The 13,254-nt window shown below is 41.0% G+C and overlaps 1 protein-coding gene across 1 annotated transcript; it reads right to left on the reverse strand.

The window, feature by feature from the left end:
• Nucleotides 1-1,218: 1,218 nt before the first annotated feature.
• Nucleotides 1,219-13,029, reverse strand: LOC135491228 (histidine--tRNA ligase, cytoplasmic-like). The gene is made up of 12 exons (XM_064776957.1): nt 12,872-13,029; nt 10,150-10,209; nt 9,125-9,244; nt 8,415-8,510; nt 7,544-7,669; nt 7,090-7,197; nt 6,497-6,817; nt 5,935-6,007; nt 5,410-5,579; nt 5,011-5,127; nt 3,326-3,472; nt 1,219-2,779 (listed from the first exon to the last, which is right to left on the reverse strand). Exons 1-12 carry the CDS (start codon nt 12,968-12,970, stop codon nt 2,717-2,719), a joined length of 1,500 nt encoding a protein of 499 aa, XP_064633027.1. The 5' UTR covers nt 12,971-13,029; the 3' UTR covers nt 1,219-2,716.
• Nucleotides 13,030-13,254: the final 225 nt, after the last annotated feature.

Raw genomic sequence — 13,254 nt, forward strand, 5'->3', positions numbered from 1 at the left:
GAAGGTTGTGGGTTTGATCCCACTTCAGGGCAAGCATTTTTATTATTCTTTCTTTTTCTGACACTTGAATTTTACATTATCTTTATTATTTTTTTTAATTTGGCAGGCGGCCCTCTTAGAAATAAGCCTTTGGCTGTAGTTATATGTGGCTAAATGGTTGGTGTGTCTGATAAGTCTTCGTTATATATCAGGTTTTTGATTTGACCTACTCTTCAAGGTCATAGGCCTCAAGCTCTTAAACTTCACTTATAGGTGGCGCGTTTTTTCATTATTTGTCGAAGAGACTTTTTACTTTGGTATATATGCGTGATATAGGTATATCAATATGTCAAAAAATTGTGGTTGAAAGAGACCTACCAGATAATTTCCATATTTTGTACATTGTCCCATGTATTTCAGCTGAGCGCTAGGCACTTGGGCCTCTTGTTTATATGAGTTGTCAGTTTCATTCATAAAATTTTCATCTTGAAAGCTCTGTAATATACGTTACACATAAGCTTCCGATAGGTGGCCAGTTTGTAGCTACTATTGGCCAATTACGAGCCACTTTCTGAAATGTAATGCAAGAGAGTGGTTGAGTCACTCTTAATTTGAATCTTGATAATACACTTTGAAATTTAGGGTCAACTGGGTAGCCTGGGTAGTTCAAGGTATTTGTACATGCAGTCTCTCCGTTCAAACCGCCCAAATTATATAATATGGGATCTCGCACGATTTCTTTTGGGTTGCGAACTGTAGCACCAATCTGTCGTTGTCTTTCCGAGATTGCGCCCTATTTCGACACTCCAACGGCGTGGAGATGCTTGGCCTTCGTCACTGTATTTTCCTTCACCATTTACGACTCGCGACATTATGTCTCCCTGCTTGCTCGAGTATTTCTTCGATGAAGTCCTTTATGTTTTCTCTCAACAGAGGATATCGATATCTTAAATTTAAGGCAAAAAAAGATGATCCTATGAGATCTGACTTTAAAATATCTGAAGAAAACACCCCAATTACGTAATTCTAGTGAGACCTGTGTATTCCTTTATGCTACGATGCACATATATTCCTGTCGGTGGGTTTGAACTTGACATCCAGAAAATAGTGCCACGCTGAAATCATTGAAAAAAGCGCCGACTATGTGACCCCCGCCCCAAACTTCCGTGTGTTTTATGTGAGTTCAGTCAGTTAATCGGGATCAAACCATTTCATAGATAGACTCGCAACAAAGTCAACTCTGATACAATAAATTGATTTTATTGGCATTTTCCCCTCTAACAATTTCCACAACGATTCATAACAGTCTTTGCGAAAAAAGTCTTACCTATTCAAGACAGAAGCAATACAATCTGAATAAAAACCGCATAAACATGAACCTCCTAGTACCCAGGCACCTATGTTTCCTAGTACCTACGTTTCCCGGTACCCGTGTTCCCCCTTTATTAAAGTTAATACCTCGCAGTATAATGGACCAAAAAGGAACAAAAGAGCTGTCTTCATCAGAAAAAGAAATTTGTCAGCAATGCAGCCATATACATGTAGGTACAATGATGTAAAGCGCATGTGAGCAGATCATTACGACCTGGAACGTGCGCTATATAAATGCATATTTACATTACATTACATAGATAATAAATCAACTTGAATTGTATGGAACACAATAAGACCATGAGAAAGACTTCTTAAATGAAATCTAAATCCTGAACAGAGCTAGGGAGCCACCATTTTACGGCGGACTACATTCTCAGGCTTTGATGTAAAAAAGGGCAACCATGGCGGAGGAAATTCAGACGTGGCGCAGCGCTACTGCGAAGAATTATCCCTGCATATGTACCGGGAAATATAGGAACTGTACTGTACCCCCCCCCCCGTCGTACAAGTCAGGTATATAGTACAAGCCCCAGGGCACCCAAGGTGTTGATAAACTTGCTACACATTGTTAACAATTTACATCCCCTATAAGCTGTGTCATACTCCTACATAATAATCCGAGTTTTCTCTCTGTTTAGGATTATACTAAAATATCATATATACAGGGATGTGGTGATGTTGCAACTTGCAGATAATGATTTGGTTATTCGATCGGTAGTATGTAAATGTTGAAACGAGCCAAACAAATAAAACTTAACGAACCAAATACACATTCTAAACATGAAATTGCATATCACGTTTGGATGTTATATGATTGCAAAGCGTTAGGTTGAAATTTGCATGAAATGAAAAAGCACTTTTATTCACTCAGACCAACTTAATTTGGCACCATTGAGTCAGTTTTAAACAAGCCAAAATAAACGAGTGAATGAAACGTTCGATGGTGCACCTCGCAAAACAGAAAATGAACCAAATTGAATGGGACTATGTGAATACTATTTTATTTTATGCCATAAACATACTTGACCGTATCCTACAATGAATATTATATGTAGACTTGATCTTTCAGTTCCAGTTTAAAACGTTTATTTGGATCGTTTAGTTTCGCTTGTTTCAAGACTCGTTTTAACATTTATTTACACACTACCATACGGTCGCAAGTGCAGCCCCAGTCAACTGGTTGGGACCAGATATAGAAATGACCACACCCTATCACGATGACATTCTCAGTGCTCTAGGAATACCAATTATTGAAATATTGCAACAAAGTCTTCTACGTTAGCCAGCATATTAATAGTCCGTGAATGCTCAGGAATGATAAAAGAAATGTGTAAGAACAAATACGTCCACTGTAAGCGACGTATTATTCTGAACTTGACAACTTGGCTCGTATTGTTTCGACCATTTTGTCCCTAGGCACTTCAACCTGAAACAAAGAGAGTGGCGTATTACATTGCAACTCATGGTCAACCGTGAATTCACAGTCCGAGCCCAAGGCTAGCCCAGAAGCAGGCATCCTCAACTTCTCGCAACACTCGGCACTTATGACCGAGCTCATGTAACGTGTGCGAGGGAAGGAGCATACTACTGACTCTGTATTCGAGGAAGTGAAACAGGTGAACTCGTTTCTATACCAGCAATGTATTAATACAGAGGTGAGCATTCGCTGGTGAACAGTCTGGTAGGCTATAAGCAGTTCATACCCTTTGACAGCTGTTTGTCAAACTAATATGTGGCCCAGGGGAAGCCAAGTGTCACCGCCTTTGTGAACTTGTATCGATCAGTCTTCCTGTAGGAGCTTCAATGCCTTTTGCAGAGTCTTTTTAATCACTTATTTCGTCAGATTGCTCTGAGAATTTTGAGATAAAATGGAGTTTACAGATGATTAAAAGCCATTGCTCCGTTCTGTAATGTCTTCCTGCTCCACACGAGGCTGAAGAGTGTTAAAGATGTAATGTTATATTCTACTAACCTCTTCTCGTGTGACTATGTCTCGAAGCTGAACAATATTATTCCGTAATTCTGATTCACCAATGATGACAGCCAATGGAATACCCATTTCTTCACAATACTGGAACTGGGCCAATGTTTTGGGATTTTTCTTGTATGACGCTTCGGTCTGCAGACAAGACCGGATCATGATTAGCAAAAAGAACATTTTGGGCATAGATGTCATTGAGGTTAGGAAGAAATGCAGTTTTGGCCATAGCACAAACATCTGAAATGAGGAGTACTATGCAGCACCATCCACTGGATACTGGACACTGGACACCGATTAAAGCTTGGCCTCAGGTATATTCTACCAATGGATGACTCATCCAGGTAGACTTCTAATGCATTGTAGAACAATGCATGAAGACCTCTACCTACGATGCTGAAGGACTGAATGTCAGGCTATTTATATATGACCTTTCATAGTGGAGGCCGAGGCTTAAAGGGCCAACTTAGGCATACGACTTGTTGTTTCTCCGTACAAAACCGGCTTCCAGCAGGCCCGCAACTTCTCCAAATAGGGTTACTGAAAAATCCTTAAAGTGCAAAAACAATGCTATAGAACGGCGGTGCAAGCCAAGTCCAAAACTGCCTCGCGACACTGGCGAAAATTATTAATCCAGAAGTATTAAGGTAGCAGGAAGGGTTGGGCGTTTGTGGTTTCTGAGTCTGAGGGGGTTGGTGTCTGTTGACTGTGCTTTAAGAGAGACTAGGCATGGCGCCAGTCTCTCTTAAAGCACAGTCAACAGGCATTTGGTGTCAGTATTTGGGTAAGTACAGAATCAAGGCAGCTCAGAGAGCAATGATTGAACGATGCAATGATTGAACGATGCTGTGGACAAGTCCAAGGATACTACATCAGTCACGACCAACTTCTCATCAGAAAGCGTCACCACCAGCATATTCAATGTTCAGTTCCAACCTGTCTGCCTGTACCAGTCCAATGCACGCCTGTCATGGTCAGCAGTGGTCAGCTTAGCGCGATATGGAACATTCTTGCGAAACTCAAGCGAGGGAAGTCTGCTCATTAGCATATCTCGCGCACTGCTCCTTCTTGTCAAACATCGTAGTGAAATCGTAATTGAAAACGTCTGGCTTTGCGCCAGACATTGAGACTAATTAGTGAAGAACTAATAGGTAAAGAACTTCTACTTGCGCGAGACTGCTGTGATAAAATTATCATTGCAGAGACTCCGGTGACGTACACATATATTTTTTACAATCAAAAATGCCCTCAAAAGACGACATGGAATGATTATTTTATTGATATTTCCTACTATATACCTTCCAATTATCACTTTATACAAATAGATCGGCGTTAGGTCGCATGCTTTTCTTTCCTGGTGACACTATAAAGCAAAATAGTTGCAACCCCGTAAATGCGCTATAAGTCCAATAATAAGTGACGGTGACCCGTTATAAATGTTTCGCCAGCTTCGCTTTTTTGCCGCTACGCGGCGCTTTGGGCCCTTGCGTCAAGATCAAAATTAGTGTGATGCGACCAGTGGCGGCGCATAATGTCAAGCAGAGGCATTATCCACCTGGCTAGGTAAACCCTACGCCCAAGTTGTCCCTTTAACTTCATTCTCAGCTTGGTTCTGTGTGTTGTGACTTGAGCTGCTTCTGAAAGTGCCACTCAACGATTGCAATAGGGAGTCAACTTACTTTGATATTTGAATCCCAAAGTTCTGAGCATAACTTCATCCTCTCCTCAGTCAGATTCTTTTGAGCGGACACAACATACACCTCTGTTTCAGTCGTACGTGTTTTCTTACCGGCAGCCTGCAGATGGACATGGTTATATTTAGGTGTTAGGTGAGTCTTGATTCCAATATCTCGAACACAAGTTTTTTAAAGTAACTTGATTTTGTCACATGATAGCCATCTGGCAAAAGACATGCCACGTACAGGTTTCTTTTAAGTATCTTTCAGGCCGTCACAGGCAAAAGTTTTCAGAACAGCATCTATTCAAATTGACGGTGGTTAATCGTGATCATGGACATAGATTCCACGGAGTTGAATCTGTATCCCAGCGCTGCAATAAATGCTTCACCATCAACTCACCATTTCCCTCGCCTCCAATACGGAGAAGACTCGTTCTACTCCTATACTAAAACCGACACACGGCGTCGGTTTGCCCTTGGCATCGAACATCCCCACGAGTCCGTCGTATCGCCCGCCACCAGCAACACTTCCAACTCCAACCAGCTCACCTGACGCATTTGTAAATTGGCCTGGAAGTTGACAGCATGTTAACATTTTATACCAGTCTAAGTGGTGATTCAACAGAAAGAACATGCACTGTCTGTCGTCCAGTTGTTTATCGTTTCACCGGAAAACAACGGAATCTAAATATGTTTACTCAGGTCAAAGGGGCATCCGATCAGCCTGTCGTCTCTCTCATCGCTTATACTCTCGAATCAACTGAATTTCCCCTAGACGGACTTACAATCAATGTAATTGCCATAATATAAGAATCACACTTTTTTTCTTCTTTATACGGGCACTTTTTTCTACTGCATTCATCCATTCATCCTATCAAAAAATTGGGTTGAATAATACCAAATTGTTTAAGTGAAGCCGACTTACCTTTCAGTGCACCCTCGTAAATAACGCCAGTGTAGTAGTCCAAACCTCGTGCAAGACTCAGATCAAATGATACCTGCAAGAAGATGGGTTTCATAGTCTCAATCAATGACATTCTTACAGGTATCAGAACTATTATTCTTAGATAGGCTCCCAAATACAAATTCAAACACCCCTTAAACGTAATACACTAGCAGCATTGGTTTGCATGGAAAGTACATTAAATTGAGAATAAAGACTTGCCAGCGTGATGATAATTCCTAGCGTAATGACACGCTTTTTCTAGTGTGGTTGAACAATAGTAATGGCCACCAAAAGTTACTCCCACTTAAAATACATATTGGCATTATATTTCATTGGTAACATGCGCCTATATCATAAAGCATAATATAGCTCCATTAGTGCTAATGGCATCTTGATGACGGTCACTCTAAGAGCAGGGCATATCAAGAAGGTACCTTTAAAATATCTAGGTTAATGGTAACATTAAGCAGCGTTTCAGGTAGTGCCCTAACACTGAATCAGTACTAACGTCTGCATCACACTGAATCAATGTGAATCTTACCCTATCCAGGACTCCATACAGATCACAATATCTCAGCAACAACTTCATCTGCTCCAGTCCATCAACTGCCGCCTCATTCGCCGAGAGGTGCGGGTCTTTCAGTAACCTTTCAATAAGCTCCGTGCCGCCGTTAAGTTGTACGTATGTGCCGATCTTATCAGCCACAATGGGGGAAAGCCCTTTCTCGTTTATCATTTCTGCTTTCACGTCGTTCCAGGGTGTCTTGTCGAGTTTGTCAACTGCTGAACATATCGTCCTGAACTCTTCGTCCGGGACACCGCAAGCAGCAAACATGCCGTCGAGGAGTTTACGGTGATTTAACTGTCGATAAAACGGGTATAATTGAAATCATTTGTAAAAACACATTACCACACAGTTGTTGCTGTTCAATTTACTTTTCATGATAAACTTGGTGGAATGTTTGGTAAGTTATCATGCTACATAATGCTTGATTTTATATGTTGCATGAGCTGCAACACATGCACGATTAAGGTTGTCACCTACAAGATTTCAATAACAAAAACTCCAGTCGCATCTACATCTAAAAAACAGAAACTCTTGAAGGTCACCATCGTCGTTATTGACAAACGTACCTTTATAACGAAGTCCCCCAGTTTAAGTTCAGTGAGAATCTCTGAGATTATTTTCACACATTCTGCATCCGGGATCATCAGATCATATTCGCCAGCGATGTCGAAATCCTGAAAGATTAGAGAATCATTCCGATAAGTCTTAGAATCAGTGACTGAGTTCTGAATGATGATAGTAGTTGTCTATGGTCATCCCATCCTGAGGAAATCCGGGGTTAATGTTCGCTTCTTCGGCTCTGCACACGAAATATGGTCATTCCGTGCATGAGTCGAGTCAAAGAGGACGAAAACAAAGGCCATACTGCAGCTGTCCACAGTATTCTCTACAGATTCCGCGGACTTTACATGTTTGACTGAATCTCTGGGCTGGTTTCAAACGTATCAAAGGCTTGGTTACTGCTCCACACATGGCACTGTATATATTGTATTCCTGGTTACCACACCCTTTCATACTTACACACTGGTAGAACTCCCTAAAGCGCCCCTTAGTCATAGCGGGGTTGTCTCGTCGATACACCTTAGCGATATGATACCTCTTGATATTGGTGACCTTATTCATAGCGAGATATCTGGCAAACGGAACCTGCGGTCGGGATTAAGGAAAAATAGTACAAATTTAAAACATTTCATCGGTTAAAATGCGAGGAAATAAAAGATAAACCTAACCTGACCATTGCAATGGAGTTACCATTATTGGTCGTAGTGTAATCTATATTAGTTTCAACCCGGTGTAACATCTGTGGTTGTTCCCCATGTTTCAGTGTTTCCAAACAATAGGCAGCTAGAGAGACAATGACTTTTCAATAGGGGGGATACACAGAAAAACTCGTCAATCTATTTTTGAGCGTTCCCAAACAATGAGGGGAAACACTCAAAAACAGAAACACTCAAAAACATTACACCGGGGCTTCGACGCTCTTATGTGAAAGAGAAATGCCTCGACGACTCTACCCGACCACAGCTCGAGTACTTAAAAGGTTCTTGGCCCTGCTATGTATTCGAGATTTCAAACTCAAGGTTGTCATAGTATGACTTCAATATCAGCTGAGTTTTTCCCTGATGATTAACGACCTCCCTCAATCAGATGGGCCATTACATTGAGAGAAAACACAAGATACTTCCCATGCCACAATTTCAGGTATACATGTTGTACAATGAAAATTTTCTTCTAATGTATCTAAAATACTTCCAGATTTCTAGCAGGTGGCATATTTAGTGCACCTTGTATTCAGACCATGCTCTATGTAAGCAGTGCAGTTCATGGTATATATAGTCCATTTCAACTTGTCCACTTCCCGGGTAATTTGCTTGTTGATATGAAAGGATACAGTAAGATCATATCTAAGTGAGAGGCTCTCCCCGCCTTGGTCAGCCAGATCATAGATCAGCTTGGAATCTTCTCCATACTTCCCCATTAAAGTGTCCTGAAAGTAGAGGTGCTTTTCATGATCGGGTTGAATGGCTTAATGAATGAGGGTTTCTGTTATCCTTTAAAATCTAGTAGTAAAAACAACTAATCTGGTAGTTCCTGTTTATTTTCCTATTGCACCAACTGTAGAATTAGTCAAAGTAGCAGTGAACGCGTAACCATTTTAATTACTTGTTCAAGCTAAAAAAATGGTAAAAATGGTAAAGAATTACCATTTCGATAGTTAAAGAATAGAAGTAGTAAAAATAATACTATAAAATAGTGCTTTTTACTGATTAAATTTTAAGAGTGCAATTATCGAATTAAGACGGCGGTATTTCTCACAGCCACAGGTCACGTATAAGTTGCTTATGGAATGAGCTATCATATCAGCGCTTTGAGCGATTGAAACCGTTTGGATTTAGCGCTATATAAAACTCATAATTATTATATTAGTGTTGATAAGAATCATGTTCTGAGCCAGACCACGTTAAAAGTGATGTTGTACTTTTGCAAGTACAATAGATGGCAGCTAACATAGAGAACCCTTGGCAGGATTGGTTGGACACACTTTCACCTTATACAGGAAGCCAGCAGCAGCTTGACATGGGTCAACGAGCCTCAACATACCTTGAGTTCAAACACAGGTGTGTCAATCGTCTCAGCACCGTGACGTTTGAAGCAGGTTATGATCGTATTCATCACACGCTCTCTAATGGCCATCTGCTTGGGGTTATAGTCCCGCGTGCCCTAAAAGCCAATTTGGAATTAATATAAGTTACATCAAGAATTGTTTAAGGATGTTACATTGCTGGCTACCCGCAATAGGGCATTGGTTCGATTCTGGGCAGAGCCCAGATTTAATGTAGCAGTCTCTGGATGAATCTGTGTGGGTTTTAAGGAACTAAAATTCGGCCTCTAAAGCAAAAATTCTGGCTCTGCAACTAAAATTCTAGCTCTTCAGGACTGTGAATGAGATTAACAACTGAGATTCTCTGTACCTGAGTGTCTATGCCAGGGCAGGGTAAAATAGCTCACAAAGAAGGTAAAGATATACTATCCATGTGGACTAAATCCGGAAAATATGGCAAAGATCAGAAATGAACGATGACCAGCAGTTTTCATTGCAGAAATTCCATAAAGACCCCTCAAAATGAAGAAAAACATGCCAAAAATTGGAAGACGTACGATATTTCTAGCACAATTTCTCTTCTTTCCCGACTTCTGAATTTTTAGACTAGAGGGTGTTTTCTATGTGTGGATATGTTTACATCCAACAAACAATTTTTAAGCGTGATGGCCTCGAGTCTGTCAATAGGAAATCCCGTTTAAGTGAACAATCAAAGTATTACTGGTAAAATTTAATACAGCATGAAAAAAACGCAGGGCAATAAGATAAAATATCGAAATGGCAGGGTGCCGCGCCTTGCAACACTCTTTAGGTGAAACACTAATTTATAGGTAGTGACCAACAGCCAAACCAGTGATGTCTATATACGGCAGCGATGTCTACGGCAATTGCCGCATTCAATCGGCGTTTGTGGGATTTCAGCACTGTAGCAGCAGAGTATCCACTGCAGGCAGGGCATGAGGTAAGATGACAGTGCAGCTATCAGATGAGAGAAGGAGGTGCTTTTAACTACATGTAACCTCACCTTGGCAGTCTTGAGGATAGACTTCTTCTGGACATCACCACCAAGCTGTGCCATAGACATCTTCAACAAACGAAATATTACACTTGTAACTATAAAACATGATTGACCAAAACATGACGGAACAAAACATGACCTACATAATATTATAATTATTGGTACAGCTCAGCAACCAAGTACAACTCGTTGCAGTTACAATGCATATAACGTTTATAATATGTTGTTGGCAATTTCAAGACCAAAGCCATCGCATATGATACGTTTCATTATTGCAACCAAACTGATTTCCATCGATTTGCTATTACAGCACACCCATCGCACACTGGGCGATTCATTGCAACTTACTGCAACTGTTGTTTTATTAAAGTTCAAGCGAATCACTCCGTGTGCGGCGGGCATCGAAGCATGATCAGCTGACGAAAGATACCCGACATATTATACATATACCGTTTTTACGCGGCTGATATGTAAAGAACTGCATAATGGCTTGCATCGGCGTCCGACGCGTATGGCTGGCAGGAGTGGACAGCGGAAAGTTTTCGACCTGCGGTCTCGAGCTTTCCAGCCGTAGAAAATCATCTCGTGCAATTTGGATACTCGGATCAGCCATCAGCCACTCGTGCGATTTTCTTATTGAATTCGGCTTTAGTCAAATGGCTGTTACATGTAGTACTCGTTCTAGACAAACGAATGCGAGTTACGAAGCGCGATTTGGTAGGATGACTGCTTATAACATCACCTACACTCTAAGAAATAAAGTTGATTAAAGGTTGCACCCCGTAGATTTTTTTTGGTAAAATGAAAAAACCCAAATGGTTTCTGAGGGTGACTGTCCATAGATCCGAAGGTCCACAAGTCCGAAGGTCCAGAATACCACAAAGGAAAAATCCCATTTTGAAAACGACCCATAATTCCGAAGGTCCACAGTTCCGAAGGTCCGTAAGTCCGAAAGACAATAAGTCCAAAAGTAATGTAAAAGGGTCCACAAGTCCGAAGGTCCATAAGTCCGAAAGTAATGAAGAAGGGTCCTCAAATCCGAAGTTTCACAAGTCCGAAGGTCTTTAAGTCCGAAATCCCATTTTTAAGCGCGTGTATGTTATTCTTAGTTGCCCGTCTATGTAGCATCAATAATACGCGGAATCATCAAATAGAGCCTGCGTGGAAACCCGATTCTGCGAATCACCCTGACCCAGCATCACGCGATTTTCTGTGCAGGTAGTCATTTTTTAGCATGGCGTACGTAACAAGAGGGCTGAGGAAGAACTCAAATGTTTTAATTTTCAATGACTTCCGCTACCATCGTAACAAGAATGCCACGGAAAAGATATACTGGCGATGCTGGAGGGCCCCATGTCGAGCGGCACTGGAAACCAAACCATTCGATTTAGAGACACCAAATCCTGAAATTGCTACATCAATAAGAAAGTGGTGTTGGTATTTCTGTATCAGATATGTAGGATGGATAGTTGTACATCAGCAAAAAATAGTTTGGGGAGTTATGTAATGATTTGTAGTTCTGGGTGTTTGAAAAATCTTCGGGGTGGGGGGGGGGGGGGGCATTTTTTGCCATTTGGGTTATTTTCAAGTGCAAATTGTGGAATACACAGTCACGGCATTCAGTTTTACTTACTTTCATTGAAAAGATGAGGTGTTTCTTTACAAGTATCAATACTTTTGGGGGCTATCGCTCATGGGGGGAAATGTGCAGGGGGGTTGAGTATCGGTCAAAATTGGGAGGCGGGTGTATTTTGGGGGATTTTCATCCTTTTCTTCCATCATATAAAATAATAACTGGCCAATAAATAGTATTTATTACCATTGAAATCAGAAGAGAACATATCAACGAAACTGCACAGAAAAAATGGTGGGATTATCTCTTCTAGAAATTTAAAAAAGAAAAATTATTAAGGGGTAAAATCGGAGAAACGCTGGCCCCCCACGGAAAACACTGAAAAAAGCATTGGCGCTGAAAGTGTTAATACATGGGAGATTTTTGGTTTAATAGGCCAAAAATCATCAATTTTAGAATTTTGTTTCCGGACTTATGGACCTTCCGAATTGTGCACCTTCGGACTTGTGGACCTTCGGACTTGTGAACCTTCGGACTTGTGAACCTGCGGACATGTGAACCTTCGGACTTATGGGCAGTAATCTTTCTGAGATCGTGAAAAACCGCTATTAAAGGGTATCATCACTTTGCTGAACAACATCTGCAGGGTGCATAGTACATTAGTGTTGGCCGAAAAACCATTAACGTTTTTTTTCAAAAGCTCAAAAACCTTTCTAAAAGTGTAGGCGGTACACCTATCATTTATTTTTTTTAATTCATACAAGTCCCTCGAGTTATGCTTCTTATTAGATTAACAAAAAAATTCTTTGGCAAATAATTTTATTGATGAATATTTTGATTGACCTATTATTGGGACGAGTAGGCCCTAATGGTAGGATTAAGAAAAATAGAATGTTGCTCAAATTTTTTAAATGATTTTAATATATAAAGTAGCCTTTGTTCAATGAACGTCCATGGACGTTCGTTTAAGACGTCCACATTGGACCCAGAATCATCGTTCAATGGACGAAAGTTGAACAACCGATCGCTAGCTGGCCGGGCGGCCGCTTGATAAACTTAATGTCACCGCGTTAACCGATTTGTCAAGCTTTCCATTCACCAGTAATTACAGAAATGTTTCAATCAGCAAAAAGGAGAAAAGAATGAGACACTTACCTCAGCTTTTCGACCTCCCCCGGCTTCCTTTAATTTCCTGACGTTGACGCCCTGATCTTTAATTCTATCCTGTAACTCCGCATCCTGGTGGTAGGCCATTTTTAGTAACACCAGACACCGTGGTGGTGACCGTCGGTTATGCTTTCTTCTTTCAACTTGTCAACAAGTTCGGGGGAGTTGACTGTCGACTGTGCCACGAACAATAGACGCCAGACACAATAGCTGTCATGGTTTGGACTGTAATCAAAGCAGCGATGCTGCAGCGCCGTCTGTCCTGAGTCGACGGAACTATTGTCTAGTATTAGCAGACATGCCAGCTTTAATTTACCAAATAGCTTGTTGTTCCGCAACCGCTCTAACACCCCTTTCCGCATAAATAGAGG

This window comes from Lineus longissimus, chromosome 7 (genome assembly GCF_910592395.1).
Source record: "Lineus longissimus chromosome 7, tnLinLong1.2, whole genome shotgun sequence".
NCBI lineage: Eukaryota > Metazoa > Nemertea > Pilidiophora > Heteronemertea > Lineidae > Lineus > Lineus longissimus.

Bases quoted from the DNA above. Each gene is read 5' to 3' on its own strand.
- LOC135491228 (XM_064776957.1), bottom strand. From the start codon at position 12,970: ATGGCCTACCACCAGGATGCGGAGTTACAGGATAGAATTAAAGATCAG. The intron at 9,245-10,149 runs GTGAGGTTACAT...ATTGGCTTTTAG, and splicing joins CTATCCTCAAGACTGCCAAG to GGCACGCGGGACTATAACCC. The intron at 5,128-5,409 runs GTGAGTTGATGG...GTCCATCTGCAG, and splicing joins TATTGGAGGCGAGGGAAATG to GCTGCCGGTAAGAAAACACG.